Source organism: Zalophus californianus, chromosome 1, assembly GCF_009762305.2.
Source record: "Zalophus californianus isolate mZalCal1 chromosome 1, mZalCal1.pri.v2, whole genome shotgun sequence".
In the NCBI taxonomy this organism is placed as follows: Eukaryota; Metazoa; Chordata; class Mammalia; order Carnivora; family Otariidae; genus Zalophus; species Zalophus californianus.
In genome coordinates, this window is record NC_045595.1 from 114,173,894 (window position 1) to 114,198,394 (window position 24,501).

Below are 24,501 nucleotides of genomic sequence, written 5' to 3' on the forward strand. Positions count from 1 at the left end.
GCTATTTCCACCACATCTGCAGTTATTTTCTCCACAGAAGTCTTGAATTCCTCAGTCACTCGTAAGGGTTGGATTCAACTTCTTCCAAACTCTTCATATTGCTATTCTGACTTCTTCCCATAAATCACTAATGGTCTTAATGGCATCTAGAGTAGTGAATCCTCTCCAGAAGGTTTTCAATTTACTTTGCCCAGATCCGTCAGAAGAATCACTATCTATGGCCTTACAAAATGTAATTTTTAAATAATAAGACTTAAAAGTTGAAATTACTCCTTGATCCGTGGACTACAGAACTGATGTTGTGTTCACAGGCATGAAAACAACATTAATATCATTGTACATCTCCACCAGAGCCTTTGGGTGCTCTGTCAATGGGCAGTCATATTTTGAAAGGAATATTCCCCCCCGCCCCGAGCAGTAGGTCTCAATAGTGGGCTTAAAATATTCAGTAAACCATGTTGTAAACAGATGTGCTATCATCCAAGTTTTGTTCCATTTATAGAACACAGGCAGGGTATATTTAGCATATTTCTTAAGGGCCCTAGGGTTTTCAGAATGGCCAATATGCACTGGCTTCAACTTAGTCACCAGTTTCACTTGCCCCTAACAAGAGAGTCAGCCTGTCCTTTGAAGCTTTGAAGCCAGGCACTGACTTCTCCTCTCTAGCAATGAAAGTCCTAGATGGCATCTTTTTCCAATAGAAGACTATTTCATCTATATTGAAAATCTGTTGTTCAGTGTAAGTCACTTTTATTACTTATCTTAGCTAGCTCTTCTGGATAATATGCTGCAGCTTCTATATCAGAACTTGCTGCTTCATCTTGCACTTTTATGTTATGGAGATGCTTCTTTCTTTAACACTCATGAGCCAACCTCTGTTAGCATAAACTTTTCTTCTACAGCTTCCTTACCTATCTCAGTCTTCATAGTACTGAAGGGAGTTATGATCTTTCTCCAGATTAGGCTGTGACTTAAGGGAATGTTGTAGCTGGTTTGATCTTCTATCCAGACCACTAACTTTCTCCATCTCAGCAATAAGGCTGTTTTGCTTTCTTATCATTTTGTGTGTTCACTGAAGTAGCACTTTTAATTTCCTTCAAGAACTTTCCTTTACATTTATACCTTGACTAACTGGTGCAAGGACTTTGTACAAAAATATTATGAAAAATTACATGCCAACAAATTAGACAACCTAGAAGAAATGGATAAATTCCTAGAAACATATAACCTACCAAAACTGAAGCAGGAAGAAATAGGAAATTTGAACAGACCAAATACCAGCAGTGAAATTGAATCAATAATTAAAGAACTCCTGGGATGCCTGGGTGGCTCAGTTGGTTAAGCGGCTGCCTTGGGCTCAGGTCATGATCCCAGGGTCCTGGGATCGAGTCCCACACTGGGCTCCTTGCTCAGCGGGGAGCTTGCGTCTCCCTCTGCCTGCCTCTCCCCCTGCTTGTGCTGTCTCTCTCTCTGACAAATAAATAAATAAAGTCTTAAAAAAAAAATAAAGAGCTCCCAACAAACAAAAGTCTAGGACCAGACAGCTTCACAGGCAAATTCTACCAAACATTTAAAGAAGAGTTAGTGTCTATTCTCAGACTGTTCCAAAACATAGAAGAGGAAGGAAAACTTCTAAATTCATTCTATGAGGCCAGTATCATCCTGATACCAAAACCAGACAAAGACACCACCAAAAAAGAGAACTACAGGCAATATCTCTGATGAACACAGATGCAAAAATCCTCAACAAAATACCAGCAAACTGATCCAACAATATATTAAAAGAAACATTCATCATGATCAGGTGAGATTTATTCCCAGGATGCAAGAGTATTTGTTTTTTTGCAAGGGTTGTTCAATATTCACAAATCAATCAGTGTGATGCATCACATCAGTAAGACAAAGGATAAAAACCATATGATCATTTCAATAGATGCAGAAAAAGTATTAGACAAAGTAAACATCCATTCATGATAAAAACCTACAACAAAGGAGGTCTAGAGGGAACATAACTCAATATAATAAAGGCCATATATGAAAAACCCACAGCAAACATCATACTTAATGGGGAAAAGTAACTTTTCCCCTAAGTTCAGGAACAAGACAAGGATGTGTACTCTCAAATTTTTTTTTTAAGATTATTTATTTATTTACGTGAGAGAGAGAGAATGAGAGATAGAGAGCACGAGAGGGAAGAGGGTCAGAGGGAGAAGCAGACTCCCCGCCGAGCAGGGAGCCCGATGTGGGACTCGATCCTGGGATTCCAGGATCATGACCTGAGCCGAAGGCAGTCGCTTAACCAACTGAGCCACCCAGGCGGCCCTACTCTCAAATTTATTCAACATAGTACTAGAAGTCCTAGCCACAGCAATCAGACAAGAAAAAGATATAAAAGGCATCCAAATTGGTAAGGAAGAAGTAAAACTTTCACTGTTTGCAGAAGACATGATACTATATGTAGAAAACCCTACAGACTCCACCCCAAAATTACTAGAACTGAAAAATGAATTCAGTAAAGTTGCAGGATACAAAATCAAAGTACAGAAATCTGTTGCATTCCTACACACTAATAATGAAGGAGCAGAAACTGAAATTAAGAAAACAATCCCATTTACAATTGCACCAAAACCAAAAAATTATCTAGGAATAAATTTAACCAAAGAAGTGAAAGACCTGTACTCTGAAAACTATAAAATACTGGTAACAAAGAAATTCAAGAGGATGCAAAGAAATGAAGACATTCCATGCTCATGGATTGGAAGAACAAATATTGTTAAAATGGCTATATTACCCAAAGCAATCTGCAGATTTAGTGCAATCCCTATCAAAATGCCAACAGTTTGTCAACCATAAGAGACTCTTAATCTTAGGAAACAAACTGAGGGTTGCTGGAGGGGAGGAGGGTGGGGGGATGGGGTGGCTGGGTGATAGACATTGGGGAGGGTATGTGTTATGGTGAGCCCTGTGAATTGTGTAAGACTGTTGAATCATAGACCTATACCCCTGAAACAAATAATACATTACAAATTACAAAAAGAAAAAAAAAATGATGAAAATGTCAGGTGGTGACAGCACTGTTTTAGGCCAAGCACAGGGCCCTGCTGAGCAGGGACTCTGGCAGCATAGGTCATATGCTCACTAAGCAGGCCCTGGTCAGGACACACCATGTTTATCCCATATGCAAGTTTGTATGCGTCTTTGGAATTCCCTTGGCCAAGAAGGCCCTGTATCAATCATCTGTCCTCACATGATTTTCCCTTGAAAATGTAAAGGTCCAGTTCTACCCTTGGTAGCCTTCTGTAAATATTTATTCTTGAATGACCTGTGCCCTAAGGCTTAATTTAAAAAAATTTTTTTTAAAAATACAAACAGTATTTCTCACAGAACTAGAACAAACAATCCTAAAATTTGTATGGAACCAAAAAAGGCCCTAAAAGGCCAAAGCACTTTTGAAAAAGAAAAACAAAACTGGAGGTATCACAATTCCAGATTTCAAGCTGTATTACAAAGCTGCAGCAATCCAAACAGTATGGTACTGGCACAAAAACAGACACATAGATCAATAGAACAGAATAGAAAACCCAAAATGAACCTACAATTATATGGTCAATTAATCTTCAACAAAGGAGGAAAGAATACACAATGGAACTAGGAGGCAGTATGGTGATTTCAGAGAAAGCGGACACTAAATTGAGGATCAGTGGGCATGTCATAGATGATTGTTTAAGTGTGACCACTGTTGCCTGCAAAGATTAAAGGGGATTTGGTGTGAGAGAAGAATCTGGGTTGAGAATTAAATTCTTTAAGCATTTAATGACCAGAAAGATGTGCTAGAAAGGAGATAAAATGCTGGCTAGGGGTCTGGGATGGCATGAGAGGAGGCAGCAATGATCAAAGAGGAAAAACAATGAGGTATTGTGAAAATCTAGTGGTCAAGTATCTAATATTTCTGAGTCAAGATAAGAGAAAAATTGCCCATTTAATGAAATGTAGGCATTCGTGATTTTTCAAGGGCTTTATAGAATGATGGGGCAAATGAGATTGTAATGGGTTCAGAAGTGAATGGGACTTGAACAATTGGAGGGAGCAAACTTCTCAAGAGAACTTTGGCTTTGACAGGAAAGGGAGGATGGTGTAGTAGCTGGAAGGGGAGTGCTGCACTTCCGTTTTAAGATAGGAAATAACTGAGCCTCTTTAAATGCTGACAGGAAGAATCACATTGAAGAATAGTTGCATAGAGGGGTACCAGGGTGGCTTAGTCGTTAAGTGTCTGCCTTCAGCTCAGGTCATTATCCCACGGTCCTGGGATCGAGTCCCACATGGGGCTCCCTGCTCGGCGGGAAGCCTGCTTCTCCCTCTCCCACTCCCCCTGCTTAGGTTCCTGCTCTCTGAAACAAATAAATAAAATCTTTAAAAAAAAAAAGGAATAGTTGGATAGAAAGAAAAGAAAAGCTGTAATTCATAGTGTGAGATTCCTGAGAAATAGCAAGAAATAGAATTCAAGACAATGGGACTGCCCTGGTTATGAGGAAAAATACCTTCTTAATCAGAGCAGAAAGGAATGGATGAGTTATATACCTGGATTTTTTTTTTTTTTAAGATTTTATTTGAGAGAGAGCGCATGTGAGCAGGGGGAGGGGCAGAGGGAGAGGAGAGAATCCCAAGTGGACTCCACACGCAGCATGGAGCCTTACATGGGGCTTGATCCCATGACCCTGAGATCATGAATTGAGCCAAAATCAAGAGTGAGTTGCTCAACTGACTGAGCCACCCAGGCGCCCCATATGTGGATTTCTAATGTGGAAGTGAGCTGAGGAGTTCCTCCCATATAGTTCTCTTTGATGCCTCTGCCCCCCCAGATAGGAAAGGCCATCTACTAAGAATGAGGGGGAAGAGGGGTCAAGGGTTTGAAAAAAAATTAAATGTGAATAGATGAAGAAAAGTCTGAAGTTGGAGATAAGTGAATCCTGAGATACTAAATCTAAATTTTTTGTGTGCTCCATCAAATGCTGTGATACAATCCCCAAACAGGGGGGTCTAACAAAGGTATCACATACATCTATCACTGTATTTACTGCTTTTTATTTATCCACTTATGACTGTGTCTATCCCCATAAAAAAGAGCAAGTGCTACATTTTAATTGGCTTTGTATCCCAAGCTACTGATTTAATGCCTAATCCAATCAGTTCTCAGATATTTGTCAAATGTAAAGATGAAGATGAATAAAGCTTGTGTTTATTTGCAATAAAACTTAAAGGAAATTTCCCCTACCTGCTGTAAGTGCTTATTATTTACCTAGGACATTCAAAGTGTTTTACATGAATCTTTTTTTTTTTAAAAGATTTATTTATTTGAGAGAGCGAGAATGAGAGAGAGAGTACATGAGATGGGAGGAGGGTCAGAGGGAGAAGCAGGCTTCCCGCTGAGCAGGGAGCCCCATGCGGGGCTCGATCCCAGGACTCTGGGATCATGACCTGAGCCGAGGGCAGCCGCTTAACCAACTGAGCCACCCAGGCGCCCTACATGAATCTTTTAAAAAAGATGTTTTAGGGGCGCCTGGGTGGCTCAGTTGGTTAAGCGGCTGCCCTCGGCTCAGGTCATGATCCCAGAGTCCCGGGATCGAGCCCCGCATCGGGCTCCTTGCTCAGTGGGGAGCCTGCTTCTCCCTCTCTGCCTACTTGTCCTCACTCTCTGCCAAATAAATAAAATCTTTAAAAAATAAAATAAAAAATAAAAAAGATGATTTTTATTCATTCGAGAGTGAGCGAGCATGAGCAGGGGGGAGGGGCAGAGGGAGAGGAAGAAGCAGGCTCCCCGCTGAGCAGGGAGCCTGATGTGGAGCCTGATCCCAGGACCCCCGGATCACAACCTGAGCTGGAAGGCACATGCTTAACGGACACACCCAGGTGCCCGTTTTACATGAACTAAGTCTTTTAAGCTGTAAAATAACCCACTGAGGTAAGCATTATGATTATTTTCCATTTTTCAGATGAAGGAACAGAAGCACACAGATAAAATAACTTTACAAGGTCCCACAAGAATTAAGAGGCAGAGCTGGGATTTGAAGCCAGATTACCAAATGGGCCAAGGTGTGAATTTGTACTGAAGGCCTCTGCAATAGCAGGAAAAGAATGGGTAAACACCACGGTGATTATCAGAATTGTTTAGACTGGGACTAGACAAAATTGAGGGAGTTCCTTGTGCTTGTTCCTAATTATTTCTAGCAACTAAAATTTGTATAATTGCTATTCAGGCAGAAGAAATCTTATGCAATTATTTCAATCAATGAATACTGCAACATCAATAACCAAAATAGCATTCTAATAATTTTGTATGACAGACAGACTAAAACAGCAACCACTCACCTTTATGATTTGGATAGTTTCTTTGTAAAAACACCTACTGAATATGATGCAAAGTTACTTCAATAAAGTACATGTTTAAAAAAATTACATCAATATTAAGATAGTAGGTTGCCTCTGCTTCATAGTATGGAAAACTGATATTTGAAAACCTCAAAAAGATCCATTTCAAGATCTTCTGTGTGTCAGATATCCAGATCTGATATTGGGTAAAACATCAAAATTGAAGAAAAGAAATGACCATGCATTGACAAGGGATGAAATATCTTTCCTTTTGATAGGAAGCATTCTATACCTCAAGTGCAATGAGGCAAATTTTTAAATTCCAAATAGAAGGATGATTTTTAGAAGTAGTCCCCACCATCAGTTTGTCAGAGAGGATGCATCATTATTATTGCAAACCTTTATAGAACTCCAGGCACCTTCATGGGGTTTATGGAGCTTTGTTTATAGGCAGATCTCGCCCTAAGAAGCTTACAATCCAGTGGAAAGATGGAGAAATGCGGATGTGATAAGAGCAATGACTGACAGACTCCACAGACTGAAAGATAACCATAAATGTAAGACACATATTACAAAATAAGTTAATGGGGATGGCAAGGGTAGTATAAAGTACTCGATAAATTCAGCTTCCTGAAGGAGACAAAGATCTGGAAAATTCAAGGTATGAACAGTGGGGTTGAGAAAACCAGGAATGCAAAAAAGACACTCCCTAACTACTGCCTATTTGCAGCTGGGCAGAACTGCAAAACATGGGGATACATGAGGAACCTGGGGATAGAACAGGAAACAACTTTTTGGTTCTCTTTAGCACCTCTGAGCACTAGTTGACTTGGACTGCAACAAGGTTACTAAACTTAAGTACCTTAAGAGCTGTCCTATGGGGCACCTGGGTGGCTCAGTCGTTAAGCATCTGCCTTCGGCTCAGGTCGTGATCCCAGGGTCCTGGGATCGAGCCCCGCATCAGGCCCCCTGCTCTGCGGGAAGCCTGCTTGTCCCTCTCCCACTCCCCCTGCTTGTGTTCCCTCTCTCACTGTCAAATAAATAAAATCTTAAAAAAAAAAAAATCTGTCCTATAACCACCCTAAATGGGTTCAAAGAAGGTGAAAAGGAAGTAACAACCAGTTTTTATAAACCAGTTATGTAGTTACAAACATGGGACACCCTGAAGACTGCACTGGGAGCTAACAGATTTGAGGCAGAATGTTAACTTTTATGGAGAGAGCACAGTGGCAGTACAAAAGGAACTGGTTGGAGGTAGAAAATACCATTAGGTAAGTTTTACCTTAATGAGTTGAACAAGGGGACAACTTGTAAAAAACAACAACAAAAAAAAAGTATGGTATTATGGCAGGAGAAAATAAGCCTATGTTGATTCCTTCCCAATCCCACAATTTATGAGCCAAAATGGGGAGGTTTTTTTTTTTTTTTTGAGATAAGAAAAATACCCTCCTAAGCTGAGTGCAAGAGCTGGAAATAGCACTGATTAGTTTGTGTAAGAGAGTGAAAAGGTTTATGTGTACAAAGGATGGGGGAAAGCTGGCTCACAAGGCTCCAAAGACAGAGGAATGAAGACAGGATGCTGAACAAATTATCCGGAAGGGAGGTAACTGGAGATTGAGAGCATCATAAAAAGGATATAGATTTAAGCAGATTATTAAATATACTTTTTTTGATTAGACATTTGTAACTGTTGTTTAGAGTAAAAATAGATGAGGAAATCTCAGGTAAAGTTAGAGAGTAACCAGGAATCCTTCAGCTATACAAAACAGAAGTACAATCTGGACAGGGAAAAGAGGATTCACGCTTTCTAGAGTAACAGAAAAACGAAAGTGAAAAGATTGTAAAAAAATTCTTCATGAATAAAACTGGAAGAACTGATGGTCTGGAAAAGCTAAGTAATCTGGAGTAGGCAGCGTATTTAGAGCTGTAAGATACAAAATTTTGGAGAGAAGGCAGAAACTGATGCAAAAATATAAGCAATGATAGGGAGTAGTGCAAGGTTCTGGTAAGAGGTAGATCAGAAAGAATCTTTCAGCTGTCCTTATTCACAAGTTACCAACTGTCATTTTTATACACAGTACAACATGGTTATTCTGAGCCAAATTTGTCACCTAAGGAGCCTGAATTTAAAGGGAATATTAAAAATTAACAGAACTGCTAGGTTAAGTCTTAGGGAAAAATACTAAATCTTTCTTGTACATTGTTGCCGTGCTAGTTAGTATGTAATTTGATGCTACAGTCAGTCCAGTTCCTTCTGGTCACACCGAAATAGACTTGACAAATCTTCATTTTTAAAGTCCTCCTTCAATTTAGGAATTTGGATTATAATAAGGCTGTCAATGTGCACCTTGATTTTGCTTAAAGGGATCTAAGTATAACTTTTATTACCCTACTTCTTTTTTTAAAAATCTATTGTGTGCTTACTTTTTTTAAAGGTTTGTAGATAAACTTTTATTTTTAATATTTTAAAGTATGGGTTGTTTATTTTAAAAGGATTTTATCTATTTGTCAGAGAGAGAGAGAGAGAGCACACAAGCAGGGGGAGAGGCAAGGAGCCCAATGAGTGACTTGATCCCAGGACCCCAGGATCATGACCTGAGCCAAAGGCAGAGGCCCAACCGACTGAGCCACCTAGGTATCCCTCATTTTTATAACTAATCTCCACTCCTGATGTGGGGCTTGAACTCATGACCCCAAGTTCAAGAGTCATATGCTCCGCCAACTAAGCCAGCCAGGCAACCCAGTTACTAAAGATAAGGTTATTATCCTTCTATTAAGAAGAAAATCATTTTCTCCGTCAAATGTTCAAAACGTCAAGTTTGTTAGGCATGGATTTGATATTTTGGGAATATGGGAACAAATGTCTGGGCAAATTTTTCTTTCCTAGTCATATTAAATTACTAGCTGACATTTAATGAATTTTGCCAAGGAGTAAAATAATCAAGAAGTAAAAAGGTACAAAAATTTACCAGATACCCTGACCTTCGAAACAGTCAACTACTGAACCTTTATACTTGGGATCCTAACTGAACTTTTATACTTAAGAAGTAAATAATTCACCAAACCTCAGACATTAACAATTGGTAACTGCCTTTGGTTGAAGCTAAACTGGTCTGTTTATAGCTCACCAACTTAATATCTACAACAAAAGATTCAATTTTGAAAACGCAAAAGAAATCAAGTAATTTCAAAGCTCTCAGGCAAGCTTTTACAAAGTGTTAGCCATTCCTGAAAATAGTTAGAAAATCTATCAACACTTTATGAATTGATTCACGAATTTAAATGAATGATTCTAGAACAATAGCTGAAGCCCAGCTTCCAATGGTATGGGAGTTGAGATCTAAGTCCTACCAGTAGCTGTGTGACCCTGGATAAGTCACCTCTTGGCAATCATTTAAAGGGGAGGGTTAATTAAGACAGTTCATTTATACTTGGAAATTCATGGACTCCTGATTCCCTCAAGCTGTTATGCTTAAGCATTTGGGGAGGAAGCTGGTCCAGAGCTTTCATTAAATTCTTATAGGTGGTCCAAAAACAAACTTGCAATATATTAAGGGATCACTTCTAAATTGCTCTAGGGTCTAAAGATTGATACTCCTTTGTGATAGGCAGAACTCTAAGATGGCTCCCAAGATTCCCTGACGCACATGTCCTTTATAATCCCCTTCCCTCAAGTGTCAGCAGGATCTGTGAATATGATAGATATTATAGGTTACAGTATAGGACAAAGGGGAAGGGATTTTGCAAGTGTAATTAAGGTACTAATCAGTTTGGCTTTGAGGTCGTCAAAAGGGAGATTATCCTGAGTCTGATCAGGTGAGCCCTCAAAAAGAGGTGGTTTAGGGCCTTTTCCAAAATCAGATTCTCCTGCAGGCCTTGAAGTGGCAAGCTGCCTTGAATTCTACAGCTGCCAAGAAACTGATTTGCCATATGAGCATGGAAGAGGACCTCGAACTTCTGAGGCTGTGGCTCTGGCTGAAACCTTGACTGCAGCCTTGTGAGGTCTTGAGCCCTGGATCTAGCTAAGCTGTACCTGGGCTCCTGGCCTGTGGAAACTGTGAAATAATAAATATATGTTGGTTTAAGCCATAAATTTGTGGTAATTTGTTATACAGCAACAGAAGACATATCACTTCTTAAATTACAAAGCTTAGCTTAATTTCTCCTGTATCTCAAGGGAAATGAGGTGATGGAGAATCCAAATAGGGTTACTCCACAAATTACATTAATGTTACAATAAAGCCCATCACTTTGTAATGCAATGATACCGTCAAAGAAACAAAAAACCTATGAAAATGCAGTCACCAGGTAAGCCTAAACCAGAAGTTAAAAAGTCTTCCAGATCTATTTTTAATGACTAGTCAATAGTTTTAATTATAGGAATGTTCTGGTTTTGGTCCAAAGAAATGTGGAAAGTACTAGTTCCACCATGACACAAAATAGAAAAAAGTATCTTTAAAGATATATTTTAGACTAGGGCTACTCACACATTTGTAATAGAACATTCTTATTTTTATACAACTTGAGAAGAGCTCAATGCTCCAAAAAAGCAGTTTAAGACATGAAAAGCCAAGAACATTAAGCTTATTAAAGGCTTACTATTCCATTTTTCCCTTCCTCACAAATAATGCACTGTGTTAAAAATGAATGAAGTTTCTTAATCAGTGGAGAATAAAACGAAGAGTTGTGTTTACATCTGCTAAGTATGGTGAACTGTTAACTGTGCTGAAACAAATTTCAGGCAACAAAAGATCCCTCCAAGCATTCTATTACAAAATCAATGTCCTGTAAGAGACCACAGGTAGAAATGAAATATTTAGACCATCAGGTAGCCCTTGTATTCACAGATGTTGGTATCATCCACAACTGGATGTATGATAGGGTTAACTATTTTATAAAATCATTTGGCCTATTATAACCTTACTTTGAGCTAGATCTATTTACTAAGAAACATGGATTATACAAAATACTGTTATGGTCAACTTCTGTTAATTTAAGCCTTCTGTAAAAAAACAAGCTTTGTACGTAATCTGCCACTTGTAGCCATGTGCTGAGGTTATAGTAATATGTAAAATATAGTTCAAGTAGTCTCTCTCAGTCCATTTTGCTAGAAGAATAAAGGAAGGCCAAATCTTGGGCTGGACAGGGAGAAAGCAGAAGCAAAGACAGTGTCACCTGAACAGACTCAGTGGGTTAGAATATTAATATGTCTATACTGAAAGTTCCAAACTTAAGAAATTCCTTCTGTTACATCGGTTCTAGGTCAAAAGCTTAAGGACAATCTAAAATAAGCCATTGATTCATACTCTAACTTTATGTTTATATTTATATATTAAAATCCAAACAGCACACACACACACCCCATGTAAAACATTGCTTTAAGTTTTAATGTTTATTTCCCCAAGACAGCCTAGCCTGCATTCTACTTGGATAAATTTTACAAGCTAGTTTTCTGCTGCTTCTAGTTTTAACTTTAACCATGTTTCTGATGACAAGGAATGCTGCAAAAATACTCTAGTTCAACAAAGAGTTATGATCACAAAATAATTTTTATCCATTCTACAGTGTTTCAGAATTACCAGTTGATTTTAAACACAAAGTAGATATAGATGCTAATGGTGGCTAATCTGGTATGTTTCTTATAGCAAACTGTTGTTCATGCAACACTTGTGCTCAAAGGGGAAGGCACAGGATTTCCTACAATGAGCCACCTTATAAAGAGTTCTTTTTGTACAAATTAATTTATGTCACATTTAATTTAGTGTGCATAACCTCAAAACTGAGGTATTATTCCAATTTATAAAAACCACTTGCATAACTTTTATGCAAGTTTTAAAAATACAAAGTTTTCTCCCTAAAGTGGCTCAAAATAGATTGTTCATGGCTGCCTACATCTAAGATAAAAAGATTCTAAAACAATTGAACAGATTAGGCATATTATTAAAGGTGTTCAAACCATTACTTGATTTGTACATCTACTCAAACCTCTTCATCGGTCTTTATTCAGCAGTACATATGCACCAAATTCCATTTTAGAAGTTTCCATATCATTTTCATAGAAAACAAAGTTTGAAAACAAGTTAACATTTAAACACAGCACGGTATTCTACCACAACTGAAACTTTTTTCTTCTTCTTCTTTACAGGACTCAACAAAATCTAAAAATGAACTATGCTGTAGATTTACCTCATGCAAAGATCTTTATGTTATCTCTGAAAATGAAAAGAATGGCTTTTTAAAGCACATTTTACTGTTTTATACTATTATGGCAACTTGTGTACTGCAACACAGTCTATTTTGAGGGAAATTTATGATTTTTTTTCATGCAAAAATCTACACAAATTAGTTCTGATGATATGGAAAGCTTTTCATAGCATCAAACATTCATCTGGTGCAAATGCACAGGGAAACCTTCCTGAAAAGTTTTCTGACTTGAGAAGCAACTAAAAAGCCATACTAGGTAAAGTAAATAAAAACTAAAAAGAAAAAAAAAGGAGGGGGGTGGGTAAAGGGAAGACGGGGAATAGAAAACACAGGCTGCAGAGTAAACCAATGTCTGCTGCTAAACCGGTCTTTGTTTTCATGTCCAGTGTACATTAACACTTATGATCTCACTTTGATGATTTACTAGGTTTGTTATCAGCCCCCTGAAGGCGAATCAAGCTTGCATGCGTTCACATACAGCACCACAACCATACTCTCGTACACAGTCACTCCAGGACTAGGAGTCTGCTTCATGAGTGAAGAGCCCTAGATTTGAAAGATGAACCTGACTCCCTGTCACTGAGCCAGACATTCATTCAACATTGTCCACTCACACATTGCTTCATAGCAAGGCCTGGGCTCGTTTTCCTTTGACTTATATGGGCATCGCATCCTCTTTTATGCTTACAAGGCTTGAAGATGACAGTACTGCACTCTCCCCTCAATTGATACACAGTAAGTCAATGTTCCTTCTCAGGCACTGAAGATCTGTGACCTGTAGCCCTTTTTACTTTGAACAACCTAAATAAGCATTCATGTAAAGTTTTCGTTACATTTTGCCACTCATTCTCACTCGCACCCACTCGCCATCTTGACCTCATTTGGGCATTTTCTGTGATTCCAAATGAAATCTTCACATTTTCTTTCCCGATTTAATGCAGCAGCAGATCCCATGAGCCAAGCTTGATGGATCAAACCTTTTTATATATATGTATATATATATATATATCTCAGTGCTGCATTGTACCTAACTTCCACAACATCTTTCTAAAACTGGAACCCTTCTGTTGGTACGTTGGCAGATGAATTGAAACCAAATGTTCCACCTTGTATTGCCTCTGGAACAAGGCTAGGATCTTCATCAATCTAAAGGAAAAAAGAAAAAGTGATAATTAGTTTTAAAGATTACATAAATAACATTATAGAAATATTCTCATTTCCATAAAAAAAGTACGAGAGAGATGATGAAAGCCAACACTATCCTACCATCTCTTTACAAAGCTGAAACATTTTGTAAAGGCTTTTTCTTACAGGACACCAAAATGAGAGGAAACGAGAGAATACGCAAGATAGGTATCTTCCAAAAGAGTGATATAGAAGTAACAAATTGGAGATGGTCCTACATCTCAAACTGAGAGGATACTCACTATAATATCCCTTTTACTTGGGCAAATAGATAAAAGTTGATGACATTAAAAAACTTAATGCTGTCACTTTTGGAGAGTAAATGTAGTCTTTAGTTAATTTTTTAACTAGCAACTGGAGACAAATGACATTTGGGCTTAGAACGGTAAAATAATAGCTGTGCTATAATGAATAATATTCTATATACTTTATATCTAGGGGTTCTTTTTTGAAATACCACAAAAATCACTGACCTATATAGTACAGTTCCTATAAATATGCATATCATCTGAATTATTCTTTTCACAATGTAAGAGATTAACAGAGAACTTCATGTTAAGTTATTAGAAATCATAAGGTCTTGTGTATATCTATAGTTGCCAATTAGGACTTCCAAAAATCCAACTTTAGAACATGTGATAAAAGCTACCCTTAAGGTAGTATGTTTTCCTGGATTTTATTTCTGATTGATTTAACTAGCATTATATTCTAAATAGGACTTAGCTTGATCATCTGTAAGTAAACAGGCCACAAATTTTCTTTTCCAGTACTGTCCTTCCCAGGTTAATGTTCAAATCATATACACTTAAGAAAATATTTAATAACATTCCATTCTTTTTTGATAATGTGGAAAAGTTTGGGGTATATGAATTATTTTTTGAAAAGTTGAGAATTATCAAAAAATCCACTGGTGGCTGTATCTAATCATAATTTTCTAAGGAATAATGGCTTTTAGATTTACTTCTCCAAAGAAGCAACATTAAAAATAAGTTAATACTTTAATTTCAACTACCATATACTATGAAGATACTTTTGTATACTACACCTTACCTTATATGGTAACCTATCTTTCTTGATGATTTACTGTTTCCATTTTATGTAATTCAAATTTATTTTTGGTCACCTACTAAAAGTAACAGTGACAATATCTTCAAATATGGATGAACTACTGTCATAAAGGATTTATTATAGAATATACCAGTATCACTGTTTTGTTTATAAATATGCTATTAAAATACAATTTGAGAACTGTAAAGACATCAAGTGAAAATAAACCCTGACTTGTCCAGTGTCAAAAAAATTCTTCTCATAACAGCAAAAAAACAACCCAATTAAAAAATGGGCAGGGGCGCCTGGGTGGCTCAACCGTTAAGCATCTGCCTCCGGCTTGGATCATGATCCCAGGGTCCTGGGACTGAGCCCCGCATCTGGCTCCCTGCTCAGCGGGAAGCCTGCTTCTCCCTCTCCCACTCCCATTGCTTGTGTTCAACCCTTTCTCGCTGTCTCGCTCTCTGTCAAATAAATAAATAAAATCTTAAAAAAAAAAATGGGCAAAAGAGCTGAACAGACATTTCTCCAAAAGATATACAAAGGTGAATAGGTACATGAAAAGATACTCGATATCACTAATAATTAGGGCAATGCAAATTAAAACCACAATGAGGTATTACCTCACACCTGTTAAAATGGCCATCATTAAAAAGACAAGAGTTAACAAATGCTGGTGTGGATATGGAGAAAAGGGAAATCTTGTGCATTGTTAGTGGGACTTTAAATTAGTATACCCACTATGGAAAACAGTATGCAGGATCCTCAAAAAAATTAAAAATATAACTATCATATGATTATTTAACAATTCCACTTCTAGGAATACATTCAAAGGAAATGAAAACACTAATTTGAAAAGACATCTCCACCCCTAGGTTCACAGTAGCATTATTTACAATAGCCAAAGCATGGAAATAACCTAAATGTCCACCAACAGATGAATGGATAAAGAAAATGTGGTATATATACACAGTAGAATATCATAAAGACTAAAAGCAAATCCTGCCATTTGCAACCAACAAGTATAAACACTGAGGGCATTTAATGCTAAGTTAAATAAGTCAGACAGAGAAAGACAAATACTGTATGATCTAACTTACGTGTGGAATCTTTTTTTTTTTTTTTAAAGATTTTATTTATTTATTTGAGAGAGAGAGAATGAGAGATAGCGCGAGAGGGAAGAGGGTCAGAGGGAGAAGCAGACTCCCTGCTGAGCAGGGAGCCGGATGCGGGACTCGATCCTGGGACTCCAGGATCATGACCTGAGCCGAAGGCAGTCGCTTAACCAACTGAGCCACCCAGGCGCCCTTACATGTGGAATCTTAAAAAAGACAAAAAAAGCTCATAGGAAAGATCAAACTTGTGGTTACCATGGGTAGAGGGTGGGGGAAGAGAAAAGTGGAGGAAGGTGGTCAAAAAGTACAAACTTCCAGTTACAAGATAAAAAAAAAAAAAAGCTATTTTACAAGTAAACCTTTCAGCATTCCTGTAAAATAAAAAGTCCTCATTCTATTTTTAACTATTAATGGCAATAAATCTGTAAAAAATAAAAAAAATCCTTATTTTTTGCCCTTAGAAACAGTAACTACTTTTTAAAATGACCTGACAGACTTTAAAATATTAAAATATTTGTTTCTGAAAGTGACATTATTTTAATTCCATTCCAAAAAATGTATGTCCTAGCTTATATTATTTCTAGACTTATGTTTATACATAAAACTAAGAAAACTATAAAATTATTAAATACATCATCTGAAGAGAAGAACTGATCAATGATCTCATAGGCCAATTTGTAGATGTCTTCATTTTCATGATTTTGAAGCTGTTCAATTTTCTCCAGTCCTGCAAGAAATTTTATGAAGTGAAACAATGGTAATATTTAAAATGTAAGAACAAAAAATTTACAATAATCTTGGGACCACATATTCCCAATTTTTGGACTGCAAATCTATGATTTTTGGGACTCTATTCTAAAGGTGAATCTTAAAAAGGTTTTATGCACAAAGATATAGCATTATTTATCTTAAAAAGTTAACAACCTGAGTGTTTAAATGCATATAAATGTTTAAGCAAGCAACAGACCCCTCTCTATTCAGCAGAGTACTATATAACCAACGTTTATAAGGAATAATAACATGGATTACTTTTGTTTGTTACAAGTTAAAAGCAGATTCTTTCTACTTTCTAGCCTCTGCCAAGTTTTTCTAATGAGCATGTATAAAAACAATGAAAATACTGGTAATTAATAAATATGAATGTTAAGACATCTATTAAGTATTATGGGAAATGATCAAGATCAATCACAGTGTTTCAGGGGAAAGGGGAATCGTCCCTATAAACACTGAGCCTATTAAATCATAGGCAGAAACATTAAAAAGAATATATAAATTTAACTGGATATGCAAATTGCATCTTGTTTTGCTTTACAGGAATAATAATTTTAAGGCTTCTGAAGTAAAGTGAAATTGCCCTTTCATGAGTGTTGTTCTTTATCTCTATTCCTTAACATGGGAGAAGTTGTTTTGGGCTCATTTTTCACTCTATACACACTACTTAGTGGGCCCGCCTTAAGTAAAAAAGAATTTAGCTAGGGACTCCTGGCTAGCTTGGTCAGTGGAGTACGTAATTCTTGATCTAGGGGTTGTTTGAGCCCCACGTTGGGTGTGGGGATTGCTTAAAAAGAAAATCTTAAAAGAAAAAAGAATTTAGCCACTATGATAAGGTGAGGACTTGTTCTTTTCTGGGCTTCAGAAACATAAAATTAAAATGCCTGTGTGATAATTTCACCAGATGTTTCATGGGTACTTAAAACTCAAAATGTCCAAACACAATTTGTTACTTGCCTTTCCCTCAAACTATTCGTTCTAATGTATTCTTACTTTGTGATAATAAACAACTTGAAATTGCAGAGAAAGCCTAGTAAGTTCCCCTTTCCCTCAATACTCTATCATCAAATCTCAAAAACCTCAAAGTCTATCTATTTCTTGAATCCTGTCATCATTTATTGTGGCCCAACCGCTATATACTGTCCTAATTGGTTTCCTGCCTCTTGTCTCCAACGGTCTCACTTCCCTGATATCCATGCTCCATTTAAACATACCAATCCCTTAGGTAAAATCTTTCAATGGCTTTCTAACACCCTGGGGCAGAATTCATTGGGGAAGCTTGTAAGATACAGATTCCTAGCCTTACCTCCAGTGATGAGGGCAAGGCTCAGATCTGGATTTTAATTTTAATATATAAAAATAACACTTTTAATAATTAAAATGTTTATGTGGGGAAAAAAAGTAGTAAAAATTTTAAAACTATGTATTTTAAACTATACTTGTTTTAAATTTTCTGGTACTCAACTTCCCAATTAGGTTCTCTATTCTCTATCTCCTGTTCCTAACTTGATCGTTTCATGTTTTCTGTTGCTCTATTTATCACTTTAGTAACTTTAAAAATACTTCTTTCTTTCAAGCCTCCGAACTCTTCACTAAGCAAATTGAAGATATGGTTCTCCAACTCTTATAGTTACTTCTCTTTTCATTTACTTATCCACATACCCTTCCTTTTGTGCTTATCTGGGTTGGTAACATTTACATTTTGTTCCACAGCTACAACTGAGTCTTCCATCTTCTATCTACATGGTAATAACAGCTGAAAGCGAAGCCATGCTGTTTATACTCTGTGTGACTCTGGCACAGAATCAGATTTGGAAACTGCATGACAGAATAAAGAATCTGCTGTGCTACCAAGCTTGTAAGACTGCAGGGGCCTGGCTGGTGGCGGTATCTCCAGCCTCATATTTAGGCAGTTTCTACCCCATACTTTTGTGATTCAGCAACACTGAACTATACTTATAATTTGCTGAATGCTAGGTCTCACCTCAGACTTTGCTCATGGTGTTATCTCTGCCTGGAACACCTCTCATCCCTTTTTACTTTATTAATCCTTATTCATCTCTCAAAATCCAGCTCAGGTGTCACTTCCTGCTTCTTCCAGGTATTTCATTTTGTTGTACATTTCTATTAGGGTAATTAGCACATTAAATCAGTTCATATTTATCTTCATGACTAAACTACATGCCTTGAGGGCAAGGACTGTGTCTTGTTTACCACTGTTTTCCCAGTACCTTAGCACAGTGCCTGTTCAATACATGGCAGCAATTCAGTTACCTAAGCATATGCAAGAAGCTGAGCAGGACTGTACATATAGAATATAGTATTTACTTTATTCTGTTACTTGATAATCTAAGACAGAAAAATACAGAAGTGCTACATTAGTCAGAAAATAAAGGCAGTTACAAAAAGAACATTAAAATGTGAAAGAGCTTATAATAAACTTACCTCCACATTCTTCTATAAGATTGGCTATGGTTTCTGCCTCATCTTCAGCCATTTTTAATATATTACTTAGTCCATCAAGTACTACTTGCACAACTTGTGCATCTTTTACAGTCAGCAAGTTGCAAAAAGGTGGAATAACATTTTGTTGGATTAGATAGGCCACCTGAAGAAGAAAACCACCATGACAAAATAAACAAGAGAATTTTGTTGGTGTACCATATGATCTCACTGAAGTAATTTTGACTTTAAAAGTTTGAATATGGAAACATGACCTCACCTTTCACATTATGTTAGACCACATTAGATTATTTTATTATTTTGTTAGAATTATTTTACTATGAGATTCCTTCTCCTTTTAATGTAGTGTTTTCTTTAACTTAGGAAAAAAACAAGTGAAAATGAAGGAATCACTCAACTTCATATGAAACACCTGCCGTAAGGAGTGCTTTCTTCAAAGGCCCCTTCCTCCCCTTTAAGATTAAAAAATTACAAAATCTGTAAAGAGGATGGATGATTTTTTTTTTTAAAGCTACAACTGTTCAATGTTATAGTATTCAATCCTCAAATACGTGGCCACCTTCAATTCACTGTTCAATTAGTTCTATAATATTTTTGCAGTATTTTTCTATAATTTTTATATTTTGTTATATTGTCATTTCCATGTACTATGTATACATTCTGCTCTGTATTCATATGTAAGTGGATTCATTGCTCACCACCAGTCTATAGCTTATCTGTGACAATTATCAGCTTATTGTTTATCAGCTCTAAATTCACCCTTTTTACCTGTGAAATTTATCTGAAACTTTTAAAACTCATTTTCTTTTGCCAGTTGGCACAACGTTAAGCTTTGTCACCCACACAACTCCAGAATGAGTGCCTCTTTAAACTTTACACCCTATGCTCCTTACATCCCTTTCCCTAATTCCTAGACCCAGTCTTTTGGTTTACATTAGTTCCTTGCTTTGCTGCTGGTAAATTTTTGTTGCTGTTTGTGTTCTTTTTTTTGTTGGTGTTAATTTGTTACGAGAATCTGTGATGTTTCATTCTGCCCTATTATGCTAAAAAGTCCTGTTTTTTCTTAATACCGTTAAATAAATAAATAAATAAACCCCTGACTACGTATGTTTTGATCTTACCATGGATTAGAAAATTTTTGTAGGCCAACATGGTGTTAACACTTCTCATCTATAAAATATAACTAAAGGAAGTCAAGGTGACACTTTTATATTGGGGAAAAAAAAAAAATCACAGAACGCCTGTTATCTTGCTATTATTTTAAGTTCCAATTTACCTGAAATCTAAATCTTAGAATTATCTGTACTGTTATTTTACCAGTTTTGAGAAATAAATAAGAGCTGAACTTACTTGATCTTTCCTCCCACTAATTGTTAAGTTACTTATGGCCCAAGCAGCTTCTTTCTGAGTGCCAAAATCCCCCTGTAAAAAAGCAAAGGATACAAATTGCAATATAGTTTAAATTGGGGAAAAATGTCATCTGAAATGACTTTCAACTGCTTATTTCCCCAGGTTTTTTCTAGCCTTTCTATGTGCATACCTAATTTTTACTTCAGAGAAGCTTTTGAATTCAATTTACCCTCAACAAAACAAAACAACAATTTACTCTAAACAATTGTAGACTCCCTTTTGCAAACTCTCCTGGAAACAAACTGACTTGGTATTACTGTTCAGTGAAATCAGATTAAATGAAGTCAGTGATAAAATAAAAGCAGTAAAAATAAATAAATAAAAAGGAAAACGTACATTTCACTTTAATCAAAGAAATATCCAGTATCCTTTTAAACACAAAACAAGGTTTTAAAAATGATAATGTCCACCATAAATGAGACTATGATATAAAAACACCACCCTCCACAGGGCGCCTGGGTGGCTCAGTTGGTTAAGCGACTGCCTTCGGCTCGGGTCATGATCCTGGAGTCCCTGGATCGAGTCCCACATCCGGCTCCCTGCTCGGCAGGGAGTCTGCTTCTCCCTCTGACCCTCCCCCCATCTCATGTGCTCTCTCTCTCAAATTAACATCTTAAAAAAAAAAAATAAAAAATAAAAACATCACCCTCCTACATTACCTTTCAAATATAAATTGAAAAAAATATACTTAAAAATCATTTAAAAAGTCATATATATGACTTAGTAATATACTTAGTAATACATTTAATAATTATATGAAGTTCTCAAAGGTGAGAATCTCTGAGAACTTACCAAGAAAATAATTTAAAACAAATATGTATCTTTCTAGGTATCATCTTAGTAGCACATACTAGTCAAAAAGTAAAAGCAACCAGAATTCTCAACAACAGTGGAATAAATGACTAATTACAATAAATCTGCTGAATGGAATAATAACCTGTTGTTAAATATAAAGACGACTAGCAACCTGGAAAAATGCTTACAATTAAGAAAAAACCTATATAAATATGAGGAATAAAAATTAATATTGTAGTGGGATATCTTTTTATGTATCAGACTGATAAAATGTAAATATCTATCAGTGAGGCTGGTAGGATTGTAAAATGGTACAATCCTTACAGAGAGGGGATGACATTATACAGCAAAATTTACATATATGCCAAAAAAACCCTAAACAGGGGCACCTGGGTGGCTCAGTCATTAAGTGTCTGCCTTCGGCTTGGGTCATGATCCGGGGATCCCAGGATCAAGCCCTGCATTGGGCTCCCTGCTCAGTGGGAAGCCTGCTTCTCCCTCTCCCACTCCCCCTGCTTGTGTTCCCTCTCTCGCTGTGTCTCTCTGTGTCAAATAAATAAATAAAAATCTTAAAAAAAAACAAAAAACAAAAAATACTAATTTCCCCAAATAAAAAAGAAATAAGTAACGTAACTGTATACATCAAGTTGGTGAGCTAATCACATATAGAAAAATTATTTCAAGTGACAGATCATTTTTAAGTATACCACTGATGGAATACATCCTAAAGACAAAACCCCTCAAGGAAATCTTAAAAGTAGTCAGGTTGTTAGTGGCAATATGATCTTGTTATTTTGATAAATTTTATATATCTCAATATATACTGTAATCTTTTTAGTTCTCATGTTCACAAAATTACTATATATTTTCTACTTTTTTTTTTTTTAAAGTAGGCTCCATGCCCAAGGTGGGGCTTGAACTCATGACCCTGAAGATCAAGAGTCACATGAGGCATCCCTATTTTCTATTTTCTAAAAACAAAACCAAACAAAATCAAACACATTATCACCCATTTTGTTCACTAGGAACAATGACAACCTTGTAGCAATTATCATCCTTAAGCCCTGAACTATGATACTTATATACTGTCTGCTACCTAAAAGGACACCCTGGAAAGTCTAAGTCAGAAAATACATAAAATAAGCTTGAGAACTGTGTCATATGCAAAAGGTAGGAAGCTCTCATCTCAAAAACTACTGGGGTGATGTAAAAAAGACACAGGTGCTAAATTTAAGAGATTCCCATTGGTTAGGGACAATCTGCTAGAAAAAATACCTACAATGGACTAAAACTTACAAAATATATATAAGAATTCATAACGTCCTAATGACACTAAAAACTCCATCCTAGTGTCCTTTTGAGGTTGTTAGGGAACCATGTTATTCTAAAAACTGAGTGAATAATGGGATGCCTGGGTGGCTCAGTGGGTTAAGCATATGATTTTTCATCTCAGTTCAGGTCTTGATCTCAGGGTCGTGAGTTCAAGTCGTGAACGGAGCCTACTTAAACGCACACACTCACCTCCCCCATAACAACAAAACAAAAACTAAGTGATAATGAGAATTTATCTTGCCCTTCTTATATGAAACATATTTCAGAGTAAACCAATAGCTGATAAAGAAAAAAGTTTTTTATTTTTTTTTAAGATTTTATTTATTTAGAGAGAGATAGATAGTGACAGAGATAGGGAGAGGGACCGTAAGCGGGGAGGAGAGGGAGAAGCAGGCTCCCGCCGAGCAGGAATCCTGACATGGGGCTCAATTCCAGGACCCTGGGATCATGATCTGAGCTGAAGGTAGATGCTTAACTGACTGAGCCACCCAGGCGCCATGAAAAAAGCTTTTTATTGAAAAATCAAAGTTAATACATAAAGAACAACAGAATTAGAAAGTCACCATTTTGCAGTTCCTGGTAAAATAAGGGATCCACACAATGATCATTAATGACTACCTGAAAACCACTAGTGAAAGATTGATGGCTAGGTTTATAACAATCAATTGGAGTAGGCTCGTAACACCTGAGCTCACTCATCAATCTGAAGAGGACAGATGTAGGACATTTGGAGATATGGGACAAACAGTATATGTCTTCTGATACAAATCATTAGGAAATACAGAGTAGTGCATTAAGCCTTGCCTAAAAAACTGAACTGGCTCTACCAGTTCATAGGAAACTAAGCCTTTACTACCAGTTTGTAGAAAACATGGAGGGAAAGAACATAGAGTTATTTTCTAATTACTGATTAATATTTAGAAAAAACCCTCATGCTGTGACTATGACATTTTAAATTGTCTCTTTCGCAAACGTTAATGTAAGCATGAGTGATGATACAGCATATGATTAAATAGCACACTTAGTTGCTGTTTGATTTTGGACAATTTATTTGTCTATACCATAGTTTCTTCATCTGTCAAAAGGGGTAATTCTTAAGCTCATGGAGTTGCAGAATTATATGAAATAATACATGTGGAGTGATGAGAACAATACATAAGCATTTATAATCAGCAGTAATAATTATGATTATCAATAGTGTGTTTTTTAAAATAGTAATAATATATTTTTAATAAATCCCAGGATAATGGTAATATTGGTAAAGGAATGATACAGAAGAAGGGTCAGGGGTTCTAAAAAGAAATGTTTTTTATATGTAAAAACTGCTAGGTTCAAAGTTTTCACATTACTACTACTTTACTGTAGTATTCGTGCCACTGTGTAGGTTCTAATCAAACAAACAGAGGTATATAATCACATAATTTGTTAAATTTAAATCCTTTTCCTCTTACTCAGATTATATACAAGATGATTTTCTTACCTTATCCAAAAGGTGTATTATCATTGGTACAAGATTGGCATCAATTACTGCTTGAACCTGCTGCTGATTTCCTGCGGTGATGTTAGAGAGGAACCACACTGCTTCCTGCAGAACAAGACCCCTTCAATATTTCTCATTAAAAATTAAAATCTGCATCTTTACTAAATTCACTACATTTGTTACAATATTCAAATGATTTTATTATGGAATGAGTTCCATAATAAAAATTTCAGGAATCTCAACTCCTCTATCCCCCCACATTCTGTATTTTCTTTAAACAAATTGTTAATGGCCCTAATCCAAGTCATGATGAACTAACCCTTCTGAAAAATT

At 36.6% G+C, this 24,501-nt stretch overlaps 1 protein-coding gene across 3 annotated transcripts in view; it reads right to left on the reverse strand.

Moving 5' to 3' along the window:
* Positions 1-11,713: 11,713 nt before the first annotated feature.
* The window catches only part of KPNA4 (karyopherin subunit alpha 4), a 57,437-nt gene continuing 44,649 nt past the window's right edge, over positions 11,714-24,501 (reverse strand). For all 3 annotated transcript variants that reach the window (XM_027585237.2, XM_027585239.2, XM_027585238.2), the window contains 5 exons: positions 24,169-24,273; positions 20,502-20,573; positions 19,134-19,296; positions 16,550-16,644; positions 11,714-13,716 (listed from right to left, as the gene is read on the reverse strand). In XM_027585237.2, coding sequence (XP_027441038.1) covers positions 13,618-13,716; positions 16,550-16,644; positions 19,134-19,296; positions 20,502-20,573; positions 24,169-24,273 — 534 coding nt within the window. In that variant the 3' untranslated portion in view covers positions 11,714-13,617. The remainder of the gene's footprint in view (positions 13,717-16,549; positions 16,645-19,133; positions 19,297-20,501; positions 20,574-24,168; positions 24,274-24,501) is intronic.